The sequence below is a fragment of the Talpa occidentalis genome, unplaced genomic scaffold (genome assembly GCF_014898055.3).
Source record: "Talpa occidentalis isolate TD23 unplaced genomic scaffold, MPIMG_talOcc4v2.1 talOcc4.9, whole genome shotgun sequence".
Taxonomy (NCBI): domain Eukaryota; kingdom Metazoa; phylum Chordata; class Mammalia; order Eulipotyphla; family Talpidae; genus Talpa; species Talpa occidentalis.
The window spans coordinates 30,336,916-30,357,154 of record NW_023605305.1 but is presented as its reverse complement, the minus strand read 5'-3'; the positions used below and the strand labels follow the sequence as shown (position 1 = coordinate 30,357,154).

The window sequence follows — 20,239 nt, the reverse complement described above, 5'->3', positions numbered from 1 at the left end:
CACTAGCTGGGCACCCCTGGCAAGTCCATGGCTAGCGCAGTCTGTTTCCTCCCCTGCACAATGGGAGCAGCAGGTAGTTCTTCAGGAGCTTCTGGGGGATTCAATGGGCATTCTGCTCCGCACCCAAGTGCCCACTGGCATTGAGAATGTGATAGAGGGGTCTTCCCCCAAGGAGTCCAGTGCTCAGGGTTTTCTGTGGGAATAAAAGGAGCAGGGAGAAGAACACACACACACACATACACACCCGGACACCACCCACTCACTTAGCAGAACCACCAGGAGTAATCACAATCCAATATTCCCCTCCCCCAGCAGTGCAATAGTGACCTTTGTCCCTAGGTCTCTTCCCTTCCCCTCCTCCTTTCCTCCCACTGCTATCCCTCACCTGTTCTGTCTTCTCTATAGAGAGCGCTAACAGCCCCCTTTATAATCAGAACCCTAGGAGTCATGATGGGGTTGCTCACTTCCTTAATCTTTTCATCTATGAAATGGGCAGAACCGGGAGATTGGGAGGGTGAGAATTTCCGCTCTGAACTTCAGGTTCTTCAGGATCAGACTCCCTATGATTCCATAATTTGGGGACGCTGACATGACTGAAGGCAGACAGAGGCTTGGTGCCCAGTCATGGGAGGGTTGCAAGTAGCTGCTATTGCGTGTCCCACATTCTGGGCCCCGCAGAGACCCTCAGCTCTCTTGCTTCCAGCCTGGGCTGTTCCCACTAGAGCATGCTGCCTCTTGGCAGAGAATAGCAACAATAAACTTTACACAGAGCTCTCTAGAGAGAAAATTATGCAGGCATATATGCAAATCATTCTGCAAATCACACACAATTAGACTCCTGGCTCTTCCCATCTTGCCTTAATAAAAAGAATGCTATTTCAAAGCCACTGGAACTGGGTCTGAATGCCATCTAGGCCCCTAGCAAGTGTGGTCAGCACCCTGCCTTTGTTTCCCAGCCTGTAAAATGGAGCCAATGGAGTTACAACTCACTCCAGGTAATGAACACAGAGGGCCCATCACTGGTCCGTTATTATTCATTAATATCATCCCTGTGGAGGACTTTCCCTGCACCAGCACTGAGCTAGGCATCATGAAAATAGTGGCAAAGGGGTAGACCTGGCTTTCTTCTCCTGGAAGGGAAGACAGACTTGAACAGCAGATGCAAACCTTAAGCCCCTAAACTCGCAGGTATGGGGAATGTGACTTTCCTTGGGTTTTAAAACAGAATTCAGTTTCCATTTTGAGAACACATTGTGCCAGAGGCCAGAAACTTAATCTCAGTCATTTTGGGCATCTCTTTCCCTTCAGATTGTGTGACATCAATCAAGAGCTCTGAGCTCTTGGGAATGGTAGGCAAATAGCCTTGTTATCAGCCTCACCATCTAGCCACACTACTTCCCCCAACCCACAGCACCCCGCAGCCCTCTGGGCCTTGCAGAGCCCATGCAGGTCCCCCCTGTGTCAAGGCTCTTAAATTTGTAGACTCTCTCTGCTATATCTGACTCCCCACTATATCCCAACCCACGTTAAGGACACCCCACCATCCATCATCATTACTCCAAACATCCAATGTGGATGTTTGTGGAATGAATGATTATCAATTCAAATAACCCTATACTTTATCAAGCTCTAATGAGTTCCTGGGACCAATGTACTAGGGCATTTATTAGGCACCTGATGTATGGCGCACTGTGCACTAAGTACAGTTTTAATTTCAAATTCCCTGCCATGCTTCCTTCTACTCAAGCCTTCTGTTGTCTTGCTCTCTTCCATCTTCCCATTAAATGAGCTTGAAGGAAGGGAACCATAGACTTGTTTCCTGAAGGGAGAGAGACTTAAGGGGGTTGGTTGTGTCTCCAGAAGGAGGAAGATTGTGCTCCTCACTTAACAGGTGAAGATTCTTATCCTTTGAGGTAGAGGAACCACAGACTGTTAGTGCGGGATGAGTCCTTGGGAATTATTGGGTTCTTTCTCCTAATTATAAAGATGAGAATAGGACCAGAGTCTTTCTGAAAGTCACTCAGTAATTGAGCCAAACTAGAATCCAAGTTTTCTGACTGTAGATCTGGTGTCCTGTCCCCAAAGCCCATAGTCAGCAAATTGTACAAACCAGGACTCCAACTTGCAAACAAATTCTGTTTCTCACTACCCCCATGCTTTCAACCTCTGATCTAAATGGGTTTATTGCAGTCCATCACAATTTTCAGGAGCTGTGGCAGACAGTTAAAATGGAGGCGTTCTCACCCAGTCATACAGTGGTTTTCCAGTAGGTATTACTATATCGAGCTGGAAAAAAATGTATCATAGAAAGCTAGAAATTTCTCTACCCAACAACCAATTAGGATTTGTGGTCGGCCCCACCTCCATGTCTTTCTGCCTCCTTTGTCCAAGCAATGTTTTGACCTGTGGTCAGGACAGCCTTTCCTTTCCACTTACTTTCTCTGGTGTTTCTCCTCATATTCTCTTCTTACTCCCTCTCCCTCACCCACCAGGTAAAAGGTGAAAGATCTCTCAGTCTCCTGATGAGTGGAAATGTTTCCTGATGAACTCTGGCCTGAAACCAAGAGATGAGTCTAAACTTAAACTCTCTCCTTGCCCCGCACTCGCGTTGGGAGAGGGAGAGCTCTGGGTGGCTGCAACCTCTGGCCTGGCTTTGTTTTCTCTCATCCTTTCATTAACTGCCTAATTGGCAGCCCAATTAATCTGCTCATCTATGAAGGAGGATGGATCACAATGAGCTTCTCCATTTCCAGAAGCCATTCTCAGAGGCGGCGTGGCCAGGCCTCAAGAGCAGGCTGGCTCCTTGATGGAGGGCTGCCCCCAGAGCCAGGTCAATTAGTGGACAAATTAAGCAATTATTAGCCCCTAACAAGGGCACTTGGCATCATTACCCTGCTTTTTACTGGCAAACTGCAGCTTTCGTACGAGGACCAACAAATAAATTAGGGCATCTGGTCAGCTGCTGCCTCAGCCTCGACGTAAATGATGTCCAACTGGCTTTTGGCTGTCAGTGGACTCTCAGCCCCAGCCTAATGGACGCTGAGATGTCCCTCACTGGTCACAGCAGTAATGTGTCTTTCCAAGCGCTCAGTGCCTGCCACTGGGCACATGGGTGTCCTTAGTTATCCTGCTGCTTCCTCTCATCGAAGCCCACTTATCTTTCAGAGCTGAGCGCAAAAGCTTCTTTCTCCAGGATGCCCCTTTCTGCTCTCTCCAGCTGCATTTGGAGAGGACCCTGCACTCTCCCATCTCTCAGAGGAAATGAATGAGGAGAGTGGCAGGTTCAGATCTGCACTTTAGGAAGAGCCCTCTGGCTGTAGTGGGGAGGGTGCATTCCAGAGGTAGTTGCCTAGCTCAGCCCAGGCTGGATGAGATGGTGCCTCAGAGCAGGAGAGAGGCAGAGGGATAGAGATGAGGGGGGAAGTCAGAGATGTAAGAAAGAGACTTGGGAACTCCTTGAGTGCAGGAGAGTCACAGAGAATTCAACTCTTGTAGATTTGGTGGCCTGGAGGCAAGGTGGTGTTGGTGCCAGTGAGAAGCAATGAATCCCAGAGTCTGGGAACAAAGGAGCTGCAAAGTGGGGAAAAGACCAGAGTGGAGGACTGTTGAAGAAACAGCTCTCTCATCGTAGGACTTTAACCAAATCCCTCGCCTCTCTGCGTCATGGTGTGCCCGTGAGAACACAAGGATTTATATTCCTCAGGCTCCTGACTCCACATTTGTCAAATCAGGTGTCAGTGTCCAGCTGGCAGTGTGTCCACTCGAAAGAAGCTCTTCATTTACCCTTCAGAGTTATCCTGCCTTTCCCCCAACTTTGTCAAAACACAGTGTGGTCTCTAAGGCACAGCTCCAGGGTGATCTATTCTCAAAGCCTCCCAGAGCTCGTTAGTAGGAAGTGGTGGCTCTGTCCCTTCTGCCCTTGGCCTTCGATAATATGTCTTGGACTATCTCTGGGCAATGGAGATGTGTCTGTGACATTCATGGGGCAACAGCTAGTCCACAGCCACATGCCTCTGGTGGCTGACAACACAGGTCAAAAATCTCCTCTTGAGCACTTGATGTTTTCTAGGCTGAGAAAAATGTGTTTCCTCCTGCTTGAAGCACTTTGAAGTTAACCCAGATGTTTCTCTTTCTCTAGGGATCATTGACTTCCTCATCAGCCAGCACCCTATTGCTCGTGTGCTACGGGAACACCTGGTCTTCAAGATTGCACCAATGCTCAACCCTGATGGCGTCTACTTAGGCAATTACAGGTGAGGGACATGGGAGACTGTGTGGAAGATGATATCATGGATGGTGGCATACAAGCAAGAAGAAAAAAAGGGGATATATATATGAGGAAGAGTTTTCAATCTACTCATTAGAAGAAGCTTCACCCTGGTTCTTGAGGCTGCGACAAATAAGCCTTGACTGCTTTATGCACAGTCACCACTTGCTGGGGTTTTCTGAGCAGCTTGCTGGACCAGGAATAAAGAGACTTGGCATGAGTCTTGGCATTTATTCCAGTGTAACTTGGGGAACTCACTTGCCCTCTCTGGTGCTGTTTCTCTTGTATAATGAAGACAGTAATCACTTACCTGGCAGGGCAGATGCAGCACCAAAAGAAATGGCAGGGATGAATGTGCCTTGTGGAATATTGTGTGGTGGAGCAAAGATTGTTGCTTCATATCTGTGTTCCTCTTGGCCATCATTAATGGAGGAGAGGAGCTCCCAGCTCATCCGAGCAGCATTTCTCTTTGGTGTGAGCACACCAGCTAGCCCACACTCATCCAGCACTCACATTCTGAACTCTTTCTCCTGGCACAGCACCATGATTTGCAGCCTAAAATTCCACTGCCCGGGGCATCGTCTGCCAAAAGAACTTTGAATCCTCTGAGATAGTTAGTGCCTCACAGTTGAGGCAACTGACTTGCCCAAAGTCACACTGCCAGTAAATCACTGACTGTCTAGCTTCACTGCTCAAATGATACAGCTTTAGAGATGACTGGTCCCATAACTTTCAATTTAATATGCAAACTCCTTCACTTTGCATGCACGGCTCGGTGTGACCCAGTGACTTGTCCACCTCACCTCTGCCTCTGCTCTCAGAGCTGTTGGTCTGGTCACTCTAAGCAAAGCCTGGTTCCATAAACCTTTTGGGTTATTGAGTCTTACTTTCAGAAAGGTTGCCCAGAACCTCCTCAGCCCTTCTTAATTCATTAATTAACACTTCTTCACAGCTCGGCTCATGCCCCTTCTTCTGGAAAATACTCCCACAAACCCCAAAAGAGCAGATCACTCACCTCATTGAACCCTGCAGGTCTGTTCATGGAGCAGGTCTTACCTCAAGTCACCAGAGACCTGAATGATCTTCTTGTCCCTGGTGCCTGGCAATGGCGCTCAGCACATAGCAGATGCTGAAGAGTATTTGAGGGATGTGAGTGAAGGCAAAGTGTGACTTTACTGATGAAGAAACTGAGACCCAGGGGTGTAATGGGATGTCCCCAAGGCTAGTGCCAGGGGTCAAACTAGATCTCAGATTTCCTGATATCCAGCCATTTTAAAGAGCTGGTTTACTACTTTCCAAGCACATGGCAATTGGGTCCAGAGGGGCTTCCTAATACCCCTGGGATGCATGACGCCTTAATTAAAGACAGTTTGCTTCCTCTCTTAATTGGCTCGAGTGATGGTTCGTTAGCCTTAGCAGGCTTTATGGCTCACTGCAGGCCTGAAAGCTATGCTGTCCCACCTTCCCTGGACAGAATGTTCCATGAGTGATAATGGAGGTGGAAAGACCATTTGATTTATGTTACCATTTCTGTTTAATTACAAGGGCAGCAGTGGTCAGAGAGAGGTCAATGCTGTCTCCTCAACACACTTATTTATGTCATCATCTACTGTCCAGGGATGAAGAGTTGAAAGAGGTCTTTGGACCTTGACCAAAATGCCTGCCCTGTCTGGGCTTCAGGTTGCCATTTGGATGGTGATTAGGAAGCAGAGGCTTTCCATGTCTTTCAGCTCCAGATGATGTGGGTTGGGGATTTCAGGATAAGAAATGGTGTTGTCCTGAAGATGAAACCCCAACATTCTCCTAGTAAGAATGTGAAAGTTGGAGAAAATCGTTATGAAAGATGGAGAAAATCTCTAACCGTAGGCATTAATCCTGTTGCTGAAACAGCTCTGAGTAGCAGGACCATCAATCACGAGAATTCACTATTAAAGCTTTGGATAACACAAAAATAATAAAGACTCAGAATTGAGAGCTTCAAGACACCTTAGTGGTCCTCATGCCAACCCCTCCCAGAGCTATCCCCTGACTATGACAGGACATCTGTCCCAGTTTGGTGGGGCTTGCCCAGGCCTTGTGGAGAAAAAGAATTTGGAGTTCAAGTTAGGAAAACACAGAGTTAAGCAAAACTACACTTGTTCTTTTCTAGCAAGACTTTTTGGAGTTTTGAATATGCTAGTAGACAGGAATCTCAAGCAGAGGATAGAGGGAAGAGAGCGAGATGGAAGGGATAAGAAGAAAAGATGAGAGGGCAGGAGGGAGGAGGGAGAATATTTGTCAGAATCCCAAGGCAGTTAACAGAGTCAGAGCGCACAGGAGCTGACCATGTCTCTAGAGTGCAGATGGCCATGTGCCGTCTATCTCATGCTCTCTGACTGCACTCAGCACCCACAGGATGTTCAGGCTCTCAGGCCTCAATGAAGTTAAATAACCTGCCCTGGGTCATGTGGCCTGTGAGGAGCAGGCAGGGGTGAAGACCTGTCCCAGCTGCGCCCTGCTCCTCCCTGTGGCCTATGCTGTCCCTGTAACCTGCCCCAGACATTTCAGAGACAGTGTGTGGAACAAGAGACAGACCTGCCCTCAAGATAGCTCCTCCTCCTCCTCATTCACTTTCTACATGAAGGAAACCTGTAACCTAGTCTAAAAGGATAGGTTGCCCAGATTTGATAGTGCAAAGCTTACATTTAATAACCAGGTGCCTACACTGTGGTATTTATGGTAAAATAGACACAGTACACTCCCACATTCAATTGTGAATGGTGGCAGCCACCCCATGGTAGATAATGCTCTTGTTTTAAAAAGCAGCAGCATTTGCTAACTAGACTGCCCGGTGTGCCACCAGCCTGTGGCTCCTCTAGAGAGGGCCTAGGCTGAAGATGGGGCCTAGAACATACATGACAGCACTGCCAGAACAGGCGATCCGGCAGCAGAGAGCAGTTCTATTTGGCGTATAATGAGGACACAGGGCTGAGAGCCACTCTGGCCCACTCCCCTCACTGCAGTTACACGATTGGCCTTTTGCACTTGAGGTGAGCTGTAATTCCACTGCACAGAAGGACGTCCAGGGCTCTCCCATTCTTGTCTCTCAGACAAGTCTTGTCTCTCTGTCCTGTGCTTTCTTAGGCTGTACCTCGATTTGTAATCCTGTGTTTGTTTGTTGGCTATTTAAAGCCTGTCTCTGTCTCTAGGCTGCAAGCTCCATGAAGTCAGGACTTTGTCAATCTGTTTCCCCAAAGCTGGTACAGTGCCTGGCACAGAAGGGACCTTTAATACTTATTTTTTAATAAATGAATGGCAGTGCTCAGTGACTGTGCTGGGGCACAAGGTGCGAGCCCCAGTGTAAAGTTGCTGTCACCAGTGCGGTCAGCTCCCAACCCTTTACCTTGACCTACATGGTTTCCTGACCACTATTGTTTTCAGCTGCATGCTGGCATGACAAGAATACCCTGATGAGTCGCTGTTAGGATTTCACAAACTCTGGATTCACAGCTACACTTTGCAATCAAGCTTCATTATACATTTAAAGGCACGAAAACCCACATTTGACTATTACACAAATCTTTGAAGAAGGAAAGACAGTTTTTATTATATCCACTGGATAAAGGGGGAAGCTGAAGCGGTGAAAGTGAAGAGCCACATTCAAGGCCACGGGGTCCATATGGGATTCTCCGCACTCCCAGACACCCCCTCTGCCCTACCTGCCAGTGGTGGGAGCAGGAAGCCAGAAATCTAATCTTCCCTGCTTGCCCGAGCCTTCTTGTCTTTGGGCAAGACATTTCTCTGCCCTGGCCTCAGTTTCCTGGAAGAGGAAAATGAGGTGAAAGACACCTTCTCCTTCTCTCCATTAGTAGAAACACTGGGAAGCGGCCGTCAGGAGTACTATAGCTACAGCTTGGGTGAAACTTGAGGGCATTGTGCTAAGTGAAAACAGTGACAAAAAGACAGATATAGTATGAGTCCCATGACTGGAGGCTCCTAGAGTGCCCAAGTCACACAGGCAGGTTGACAAGAGACTGGGAGTTATGGTTTGGTGGGCACAAGATTCAGTGTTTTGGAGGCAGGTGGTTGTGATGGCCACTCTACACCATGAGTGTGTTTAGTACCACTGAGTACTTAAACATGATTAAGATGGTAAATTTTAGGTTATTATATTTTACCACAATAAACTATCACTGACGTTGCCACATGAACATTTTTGGAGAGTCCTAGGGTTTCTGAAGCCTCAGGGTGTTGAGGAATGAGTCCCAGAGCTTCAGTTATTACAGAGCCAGGAAGCTGCCAGGCAACTCCTAGTGGAAGACCTTTGGGGTAGGAGGCGCGAGCTGAGTCAGTCTCTAATGGCTGGCACCTCTCAGTGTCCTGCAGAGGAGCGCTGCCCACACTCACTGCAGTGTTTGCATGGTCTCTCTTGCACCTCCTCTTCTCCGTCACTTCCTCTGCAGAGAACACAGCCCCTGCCCCCACCTAGACCCTACTGCTTTTCTACTGAGCATGCGTAATGCACAAGTTGCCTTGCATCTAAAAAACAGACTCTCCATCTCCATATGACAATCTGAAACTCTATGTTGGGTTTGCATTTCTTAATTAGTGCTTGTCATTGTGTATTCCATGGAGTCACGTATAAGTAAACAGTCGTAGACCTTTGAATAAATTTATTGGTTTTATTTATGTTTCTGGGCATAAAAATCTATAATTACCAGGTACAGCCTCAGTATAACTGGTATTTAATGACAATTACTTTTTGTTACCATAGAAATGAGTCCAAAGTAGTTACCCATAATTTCTCATTTCCCAAACCTCACACATGCTGAATTGCAATATTACCATAGTAATTGCCTATTAGTCATCATAAAATACGCAGTTACCCAAAAGATAGCAGGATGCTGTGAAATTTCTCATTTTCAGAAAACCTCAGTGCTTCTTGGGAGTATGGAGGTGGGGAGACGAACAGAGCTGGGTGGGTGGTGCAGAGCTGATCTGCTTTATGGCGTGGCGCTGCAGGGCCTGGCCACGGAAATGGAGGCAGCTCCAGTCTGCAGACCGCATCACGTCCCATTTCCTGACCCTGGCCATCCTCAGGTAGCAAAGGGTGGCCCTGGGCAGTAAATCCAACCTAAGGTTTGTTATGGGCCTGCTGAATGTCAGGCGCTGTGCTGGGCCTTAGGGAAGCAGATGGAAATCAGAGGCAGCCCTTGTGGTTGAACTAGAAGCCCAATGGTTGTACTAGAGGGGTGCGTGTGTGTGTGTGTGTGTGTGTGTGTGTGTGATGCTGCAGAGGGCTAGGTTTAATAAGAGCTAATATCTAAGTGCCTACTAATTGAACATCACACAGGTCATCTCATTTAACCCCCACAATAGCCCAGTGATGGAGGTAGAATTCTAGCCCTATTTTAAATAAAGAAGGAAATTGAGGTACAGAGGCACAGGGGAGTTAGAGCATGTTTATGAACCCGGCAGGTCAACCTTAGCCTGCTACAAGCTTCACCCCCTGCTACACTGTCACCTAAAGCAGGGAGTGCTTCTTTCTGTCTGAGGTAATGTGGGGGACTTTTGAAGGATAAAGGTCTATAGGAATGCTCCAGACATGACAGGGAGACAGAGACTTGCACAGTAAAATGTCACTAAGCATGGTAGAGGGTGAGACCCCAGGAGAGATATTTCCCAAACACACAGACACACACACATACACACACACATATATGCACAAAAATATAGGTACAGAAGCCCAGACCTGATAGCTGGCCAACCTTGACCAATTCTGCATTCAGAGGAGAACACATTTTAAATTATCCAAAGTGGAACATAAAATTAGCTACATGAAATGTAAAATATATGTCAATATTCTGTTTCTTGACAATAAAAATTGCACTTTTGACATCAAGCTAGAAATAGAAAACAAAGATCCATAGCAAGCACCTCCTCACCGATAGCGCTGTCAGCCCCTCTCACCAGGCTGCCTCCCCACCTGCCATGTCCTGCCCCCTTGGTGCCCCTTCCTAGCACATTGGCCACAGAGAAGGTTGGAACAGTGAGACTCTTAGCACAGTGTCCCACCCAGGCTGGACCCCTCAGCACAACCCCTGAGTGATGGCCGTGTCCTCTGCTTGCCCACCTGCAGGCGGTGGGTCCCTCTCTTCCAGAGCGCGTGCTGATGCCAGCTGTGCCTGCGAGAGCGTCCACCGTCAGCACAACGCCCTGACCCCTGCCCTCTGAAGGGGGACTCAGGTGCAGTCCATGCTTTCCAGGGCAGCCTTCAGTGTCTTGAAGATGTATGTCCCTATTCCTCTCCACTCACCCCCAGCACCACCAGCTCCTTTTCTCCAGGCTGAACACCCCAAAACCATCCAAGTTTTCTGATGTAATCTGAAATCCTCTTCCGTCCCATGTTTCCTGCTGTCCTTGGAACATGCTCAAGTTGTTCTTGTTTATCTAGTTCTGAGGCATAATGTCCAGCACTGAACAGTTGTGACGATGGAGGTGGTGAGGATGAAGAATAGATAATGGCTATTGAGACTTCTGGGCCTGGCGTAATTATAGGCATTTTGTAGGGATTGGTTCATTTAATTCTCAGTCCAACTCTATCTTTATTCTAGCTTTATGGATGAGGAGGCTGAGGCATGGGTAGTTCAGGTAACGTTGTTAAGCTCCTAGAACTAGCTGGTGAACAGGAGCAGGACGGGGCCATCACAGGCTGGGTCCTGGGCACCGCACCCTGATGCAGCCCACATGCTCACAGCTGCTGACGTGACCTTCTCCACAACCAAAACCTTTCACTTGCCTGCTAAGACCCCAAATCCTCTTAAAGCCTTAACAGAAGCCTGTGGCATAGACAGGACAGGAAACACTCTCCCTCTTTAAGAAAGAAGCAACCAAGTCACAGAGAAGCTAAGAAACTTGCTCAAGGTCACACAGTAAGTGAACTACATAGTCGAGATGAAGCGCAACTAACAGCAGGGGACAGACAGAGCCTTACCTCCTGGAGACTCTCTCCTGCTTTATGTAACCTGAGTGATGTTTCTATGGAGGCTGAAAGGACACTGGGGCTGGCAGTGTAATCAGGTGGCTAACCCACAAGTGCACACCGCCAAAACCAATTATTCAAATGAGCTTCCCAGCCAGGTTCCTCGGAAAAGGCCAGATGGCTAGGTGTCTGTGGGGGCAGCTCCCCGTCTCTGTCCCGCCAGCAGCTGAATAGCATTTCAAAGTTAGAGTTGATAGCAAGTTTATTTTAATAATTGATTCTACAGTGACGACAGGCCTCTGAGGAGACAGTAACCCAGAATTAGCGACCAGGAAGTCTGGAGGAGCAAAACAAAGTGATAGAATCAAGAATTCTGTCGCTGCTGATCTCAGTTCCTAAACCGCTGTTTGGACAGTGTCTGCATTCTGTCCTTCCAAGGCCCCCCACTGACCATCACAAGGAACCTGTGTCTTTAGTCTGGTATTCAAGGCATGAACAGTGTCCTGGATCTTCCTTCTTAGCTTCATCTCCCTTCCTGCCTCCGCCTTGCCTGTACTATCTTCTCTTGCCTTCCTGGGCCAATTCCAGCGCCCTCAACTGGCCCGTTCTCACTCACAGCTGTGCTTTGGGGCCCTCTGCTTCTGCTCAAGAAGTCCTTCAACTAAGTTATTTCCTCCCTCCCTTCTTTTTTCCTCCCCCCTCCTCCTGCCCCTGTAACCCCTAGATGCTCAGGTAGCACATGCCTGATCTTGTGCACTGGGGTGCTGATGTGGGCTCTACCCTGTGCCAGCCTCCGGGAGGAGAGACTGTGTGAGGGATGAGTGGGAATTAGCCAGAGGAAGAGATGGCACATGTCAGAAACCAAAGAAACAATAATGCAAGTAACAACAGTGATGATAATAATAAAAGACATTACTTGAACTTATACAAACTGGCAGATACTGTTCTAAGAGTCTGACAGCAATGATTTCCACTGGAGATGTGGGGTTGATCATTCACCATATTCCCACTCACATCCTACTTCTTCCAATTTCAAAGGAGATATAGAATCAGAAAGAAGGGTCAAAATATTATATTCACTTTGTTATTAATAAAGAAGGAGCTAGAAGCATGAATTATACCTGTGGCTAAAATTGACCTCTTTTTACTTCACCCCCAAATCCAACTTCCCCATTGGCTACAAGCATAACAAGAGGCAGTGGGGGGGGTCTAACAGGTGGCACCCCATGTGCCAGAGAGGAGGCCAGAATGTACTGTTCCTGCAGGGTGGTAACCCCAGCACTCAGCCTGGCTCTGACATGACCCTTGAGTATCCAAGACCACCTCACATGGATGTGCAGTGTGTGCACAAAAGCTCCTGCTCCAGGGAGCTGAGAGGCACCATGACTCTGGGGGCTGCAACCCCAAGTCTGACCAGAGCAGGTGGCATTGTTTTATACTTCACCTACACCTTTGTGAGTTGTCAACCTGAGAGGGACATCTTTGGATAACTTGCAAAATGGTATCCTTCAAGCTACTCCCATTTAAATGAGTTTTGCCATTTAAAAATAAAGGTGTTTCATCCACGCTCACCTCACATGACTCCCTCTCTCAGGTGCTGTTTTGTCTCCCAGGACTGAGAAGAGAGAACAGAGTGATGGCCAAAACAGACTTCAGAGCTGGGCAGAGTGGGTTCAAGTCCTGCCTTTGGCACTTACTGTTGGGCTACAGACAACTTACCTTACATTTCTGAGCCACTTTTTATATAGTTGCATGGAGAGCTGGCTGTGTACCTGCCACTGTTCTAGCCTGAAGACTTAGTGGCAAATGATATAGATGCAACCTCTAACCTCTCATTGCTTTCAGGTCCTTGAGCAAAACACAAATTTGTCCAAGATCACACAACTACTGGGGGAAAATCTGGGACCCAAACTCAAGTCCTTTTGACTTAAAGCCTATGTCCTTCTCCATCCTCCCCTCTGCCTATACATCTCCTGGTGATGATCTAAGAAAGGATGTAAGGGAAATGCTTTAACTACCCTGGTAGAGGTGATGGGGAGTAGGTGTGTTGCAATGATCCCTTGTGTTTGAGACAAAGGACACTGCCCACTATCCTCCATCTCCACCCCACCACAGAGCTCACCCCACCTGCTAAGCATTTTGCAGGAGCTGTGAGTGACAGATTGTCTGGCATTCTGACACTGCTCAATCAATACAGCTGGGAGGTGCCTCAGGCCAAGGGCAATTGAATCTCAACCTCTTAGTGGCATTAAATAAAGCAATATTTATTTTGCTTTTGGTGCAAATGTACTTAATCCAATCCAGCTCGTTGGTAATGGTGAAAAACTACTGTGTTTGAGGGACAATTGCATGCATACCCCATACATCTCTGTTTGTCAATGCCACCCTCCAGGAGCACGCAGCCCCAGAGTTCTCAGGACAAGATTGATCTGGAGTCACTAAGGTGCTCTTTTCTCTATCCTTTAGAAGAGATGAAAAGGAACTCATAAGAAGGGGAATTAAAATCATTGTTCTCATTCTAGCTGCCATTATTGGAACAGGGATGAGGCACAATGCCCTTCAGAAGATGGAGCTATTTATTTGTCATTTGAATGGTGTTCTCTGGAACCATTGTATTTCTGCCATTGGGCAGGGGAGGAAGAGCAAAGTGGTTTATAGTCCCTTTCATCAATCACAGTGCCTGGCTCATGGCTGAGGATCTCAAAGAATCACTGTAGACCATCCTGACATCAATAAGACCTGGGTTTGAATCCCAACTCTAAATTCTAGTAGTTTTCAAATGACCTTCTCAAGGTCAAATCTCTCGGATTTTATTTGCTTATTTATAAAATGAAGATAAACAATACCTGTCTGACTTAGTCATTGTGAAAAGTCTTAGCATGTAACAGGTGCTTACATTAAAAACTCTTTAAAATTGTTCTCAAGTAATTAGTTAAACCTTGCTTGCAAACCTGCAGGGCATTCATGCATTTGTGCATCTATTCATTTGCTCATTCATTCAGTAGATACACTGAACCTTCTCTACTCATGGGTCTATAATAGCTAAGTTGGAGTGGAGGTAAAATGATTCAGACATAGCCCCTGCCCTCAGCAGGCTTACAGTTTGGAAGAAGAAAGAAAAGATATTCAAGAGTATCTCCAGCTCAGAAATGATACATTACACAGCAATCTAAAAATTGGACTTCCATAAATTTTCTAGGATGATCCTAATGTCAAATACTCTGTTTCTATGGTGCCTTAAATAGCCCCATTTGTGTCACAACATAGGTCCTGATTTTGAGCTCATGCAGAAATGTCATCTTAAAAATAAACAGAATAAAAAAGCAGCAAGGAGACAGAGGCCCAGTGAGTGTAAACCAGTACTCATGGGAGTGTGAGCCTGTCACCTGGAAGGCATCTTGTCCATTCACTGATCTTTAGACAGCTGATTTAGGTCCTGAAAAAACCATGAAGAGAGAGTTTTCTGATGCTTATAGCCTAGCTAGGGCAACAGCATAACTCATTAAGAGTCTGTTAGAAATATGTAGTATTTCCAACCCTTTTCTCCTTGACTTTGCACATGCCACACCCTCTGCCTGGAATTCTCTCCCCTGCCTTGATCTTTGACAAACTCTCTTCAAAGCTCAGAGCACCTTGAGAATGCCTAGAGGCAAGGTTTAGATCCCATACAGATCTCAAATGTTGAAAACTTCTTGCAATTAATGTTAAGATATTGCTAATTACTGTTTAGTATATTTTTAAAGTTGAATCAATCCATTTTCTAGAATTTTTGGTTTACTTTGTATTTTAACATATATATATATATATATATATATAATTTTTTTTTTTTTTTGCAAATGTATGCTTTTCCTAAGTCCCTAATTCTGGGGGAAAGCCTGGTTAGTAATGCATAGAAGCTATAAATTAGCTCACAAAGCCATAATGTTAGGGAGGATTTGAGTTAAAGAAATAGGGACCATCTCAAGACACTTAAGCAAGAAGCAAATTTATAGGAAAGGACTTACAGAATAAAGCAAAAGCTGGAGAGTCAGGTTTGGAAAACAAATAATTAACAGTGGAGTTCCGGAGGGAAGAAAACTGGCTGTTGGCAGATATTATCTACCTCTGTTCCACTGAAGCTCTATTCTACCCAGTCTGCATCACCTTGTCCAAGTTTAAGTCCCAAGTGGGTCTATTGCCTGAGTCTGGGTTCCCTGATGCTGCCCTGGCTGCCAGGTCACAGAGAGGGAGCATTTGGCCCATCTGTCTTCAGTGGGGGGAGAAAAGGTGCAGACACAGTGTACTCATCTTGTAATGAGGGAGGAGCAATTCATCCCACTCCACCCCACTCTATCCCATTACAGGGGTAGATGCTGGGCATTCCCTAAAGAAAATGAACAAATGCCTACTAGATTAGGAGCAGACAGAGCAGAGATACAAATTCAGATCTGCCTGATTCCAGTCTGCTACAGACTACAAACTTAGTCTACGTCTTTCGTGTGTGTGGGGAGCGGGTTGGGGGGGAGAGGTAGGTCAGAGCGTGACACTGACATAATACTCCTCAAAAAATATTTTTGAAACTCCCTGTGACTCAATTTCTTCTTCTGTGCAATGGAAATTATGATATTAATGACTCATAGGTTTGTCGAACACATGGGATAAATGAATAATAATAGATGCCCAGAACTGTCTCTGGCAAAGAATAAATGCCTGGTAAGTGACACAACAGCTTCTATTCCTGACTGTATTTTGACAAGTGAGAGCCTTGACCTTGACTTTCGGTACCACCCAGGTGCTCTCTAATGGGCTTTGACCTGAACCGTCACTGGCTGGACCCCTCTCCATGGGCTCACCCTACCCTGCATGGAGTGAAGCAGCTCATCGTCCAGATGTACAACGACCCCGTGAGTAATAGAACCTCCTCAGTAGCTGCGGGTCTTGTGGCTTGATCTGGGAGAGGGATGTGCTATGCTGGGAACATGCACTAAGAGCTGCAACTTAGGGAGACAGGGTCAAGTCCAGGGAAGGCTGGGGCCCACTGGCCTTGTCGCTCAGGTGGACTGACCAACCTATTTTTCCCCACCCTCGCAAATATTGGCTTCAGTTGTGGAGGTCCTGTGGGCCAAAGGAAACAAGCACACTGAAACAGACCCATATCCACAAGGGTCTTTATAGGCAAAAGAAATATAACTTAAACTAGTGTAAGCAAGATCGCCTAAGAGAATTTATTAGCTGAGTGCCGTAGTATCTTACATAATTGGAGACTGTAGACTCGCATCCTCCACATGCAGAGAAGTAACTGCCCACGTCACATATGATGACTCCCAGCAGCAGAGTGACTTGCTCTTATGTTCCAGTTTCAGTGGCAAAAGGACTGAGATTGGCCTAGCTTGGAAGACATGTCCATCTTTGGGCAAGCCAACTCTGGCCCACGAGGCAAGGATATGAAATAACAAGTCAGTATCTCTGGAGCCACATGGTTGTAGCAAACATGTTCCCAGAAAAGAGGGGTTGCTTCCAGAGAAAGGGGGAGAACACTGGATGTCCCCACCAAGTTTGCTCACAGAGCAAGACTTTGTAAGAAATGATGAAAGACCTTGGGATTTTATAGCTTAGAGAAAGGAGGCAGACTATGAGCATGCTTTCTCTGAGGAGTTATCAGATAGAACAGGACAGACATCTTCCAAGAACAAAGGGAGAGGCAGGTCTGTGGAGAAACAGAACTTTTTAACAATTATAGCTGCCTGAGGATTGAGTGGGTGGGTGAGTTGCGAACTTTGCCTTACTAAAAGTGTTCAACTTGAAGCTAAATGACACTGTCAAAAATGGTCATAGAAGCGGCTCAATTGTTTGGAAGACATTGTAGTGAGATTACATCTGAGTCTCTTCCAACATTGATGACTGTGATTTTATGACCCTCTGACTGCTGTCAGATGATAAGTAGTGATTGCTGAGACAGCAAAGGTCCCAGTGTTGGAGTAATTCAGAGATGCACGAGTGTACCTCATTCTCCATCGTCTCTTTGAAGATATCAATAAAAATGTCCTGAATTGAAGAGCAACATTTATATTGACCACACAAAAATGTATACTTAATGCATGTATTAGAGCAAGGATTAACGACAATAAATCTTTAGGTTCAGTATAGCTATCGCAATTCAACTCAACTATTATATTGATCCTCCTATATCAACTCAGCTTTCCAAGGTCCCTTTGTAGCCCACCTGCCACGTCAGTGCTTTTGTAGTTATAGCTTTACTATATCTGCTTCCTCTCCATTGCCTTTTCCTTGTCTATAAAAGAAGATTGCAAATATGCTCGGCAAGCCCCTTTGTTGCTCTGAACTCTTGGTGCCAACCTAATTAGTTTTCCTGGCAAAGAGAAGATGTTCCTGATTGTCTTGGGGAGTATCTGTTGTCCACTGGGTTCTTCCCTGTGCCCACCAGGCCTCTGAGTCGACTGTAGTTTCCCTGATAGAAACACAACACCTATTTCTTTCACCATTTCTTTCTTTTTTAAAAAAAGATTTATTTATTTATGGATATAAGAACTGGTGAAGACAACAGTCCCTACATTTTTTTCCTGATCAGGTTGATAATGGATATTCAATAACAAAATTATTATTGTTAAATTGAATTGGAGTGAACATGCAAATTCTGTTATGCCAAATGTGATATGGTTTATAGAGGCAAAAATTATTCCTGGAGATGACTATGAAATATGACAAGTGAAAAGACACAGGACACCTGGCCTCCCCTGGTGGCGCAGCGGTTGAGCGCTGGGCTGTGAAGCTGCCAGCAGCCTCTGTAGCGCTGGTTCGATCCCCAGTCACTGGGCGAGGGTCCCACATGGCGCGCAGACCTCTCCTGCCGCCCGCTGCTCCCCTCAGCAGTGGACTTTGTCACTCTGTTCTGCTCTCCGCTCTGGCTCTGGTGAATTCTCTCACCCTCCTGTGCTTCTGACTGTACCTAGTGCTTGTATAAAATAAATAAATAAATCTTTAAAAAAAAGAAAAAGAAAAAGAAAAAAAAAAAAAGAAAAGACACAGCACACCAGGGGGCCAGGGGGAATGATAACCTGGAACCACTGCGCAAAATGGTGTTTTAGATGAATCCTCAAGGAAAAGACTGGCAAGTGAGGCCATGGAGGAGGAACTAAAAGAAGGAAGGGGTTTAGGGCTGCTGAAGAGAGAGGTTTTAGCCACATTGCCATCATCAATTACAAGTCTCTGATTTGCTCACTTATAACTAGACTCTCTTCTGTATTAACAAACATCAAGCAAGGCCTAGTCACAAAGCTCTTAAGACATGCTTTGTGCTGGCCATCAACTCTTCGGGGCTGTTCTGGTTTATACCTGTCGTCCCGGAGTATTTATTGATAGTGCCCTTTGTGGTAAAAGTGTTCTAGTTTGGATGACATGTTCTCTGGTTTCTCTACTTCAAGCTCTGAGAAGGCCCCTAGCAGAGCACCTGCTGTGGAGCGGGTACTCAACAAACATTATTTGAACCCCATTCAAATTCACATTTGAGGGCCTCCCTGGTGGTGCAAGGGCACTGCACTATGGGTCAGTCTACAGCCTCTGCAGCATAAGTTCAATCCCTGGCCAGCCAGGGAGTGGCCCACATGGCAAAGCAGACCTCTCCTGTCTTGCCCGCTACTCCCTTCAGCAGTGTATTTCGATGGGTCCGCCGTTCTACTCCCCACTCTGTCTCTGGTGAATCCTCTCACCCTCCACATCTCTGGCCTTTGCCCCAACTCTTGCATGCATAAATAAATAAATCTTTAAAAAAAAATTCACATTTGACTTCAGGAATTGCTGTGTCCCGTGGCAAACATGGCACTGCCCTCAGGTACCTGCCTTGCCTGCTTTCACCATGGGTCTGCTCCTGACTCTCACTGTGGCATCCATCATCAGTCACACGGCCTGAGCTATCTGAGCTGCAGAACAGCTCCCAGTCTTGCGTCTAAATGCTCACAGCCATATAAATATAAAAATATGAAAATACATAAAAATTAAAATAAATTTAAAACAAACAAACAAATAAATAAATAAATAAATAAATAAATAAATAAATAAATAAATAAATGCTCACAGCCTCACTCCTTCTGTCCTGTGGCTCTCTGTTTACAGAATTAACAAGCAGTAAATCAGCCAGACCCCTTAAGAGCTGAGTGTTGTTCCACACTAGACGCTTTCAGGCCCTATGTGGGGTGCTAGGGATAATCGGAGCGGGTGCCCACCCCCAGGGAGTTCTCAGCCGGGTGGAGGCAGGCGTCTGTGGATAGTGATACTAGATGCATTTGTGGAAGGAGGAACAGAGGTTGTGGGAGCCCATAGAAGGAGACTTGCCCAGGAAGCCACACCTGAGCTGACGTGTGAAGGATGCCAGGGCAGAGATGTGACAGGGTGTGCCTCTGCCCTGTGAAGGGGGCACACTCAGGAGAGTCCTCCACTGTGTCTCCATCTCCACCCCAGATGCACACATAGGAGGGAGATAAAGGGGCAGCAGCAGAGTCATGGGGTAGAGAGCAATGTGGACCTGATTCTCGTGGGGAGGGGAGGCACTGAAGGACTTGCCGCAGGGAAGTGACGGGATCAGTTCTGCTTTTCCGAGAGCTCCGTCTGGTGCCTGCCTGTGAGGAGGTTGAATTTGGAGAGTGCCAGGTTAGAGGCAGGAGAGCTTGAGCGCCTGATGCTGTGGGTCTGGGCGGAGACTGGAGTGTCTTGGTGACATTGGCTGGTGGGAGAGGAAGGAGTCTTGCAGAGAGCCCTGTGCAGCTTGGACAGCAGCGTAGATTCAGTGTCCTTGCTGAGATGGAAGCCAGCAGAAACACAAGCGTGGGGACAAGCTCCAGACATCCCGAGGCCGAAGTTGGGCAGGAGTGCTATTTCCAGTCTGCGCTGGGAGTTTCCTGGAATGAGCTCTTCTGACAACAAGAGCCCACTGTCCTTGTGCTAATGATGGCATTTACTTCAAAGGCTGCTTTCCTAGCCCTGTGCTCACCAAGCCCTTCACCCCTCTCAGGGACACT

General features: G+C 46.7%; 1 protein-coding gene across 5 annotated transcripts in view; it reads left to right on the top strand.

The window, feature by feature from the left end:
• LOC119235247 (AGBL carboxypeptidase 4) overlaps nucleotides 1-20,239 on the top strand; it is a 940,458-nt gene that overhangs the window by 817,807 nt on the left and 102,412 nt on the right. For all 5 annotated transcript variants that reach the window (XM_054691775.1, XM_054691777.1, XM_054691776.1 and 2 more), the window contains exons 8-9: nucleotides 4,139-4,253; nucleotides 16,000-16,111. In XM_054691775.1, coding sequence (XP_054547750.1) covers nucleotides 4,139-4,253; nucleotides 16,000-16,111 — 227 coding nt within the window. The remainder of the gene's footprint in view (nucleotides 1-4,138; nucleotides 4,254-15,999; nucleotides 16,112-20,239) is intronic.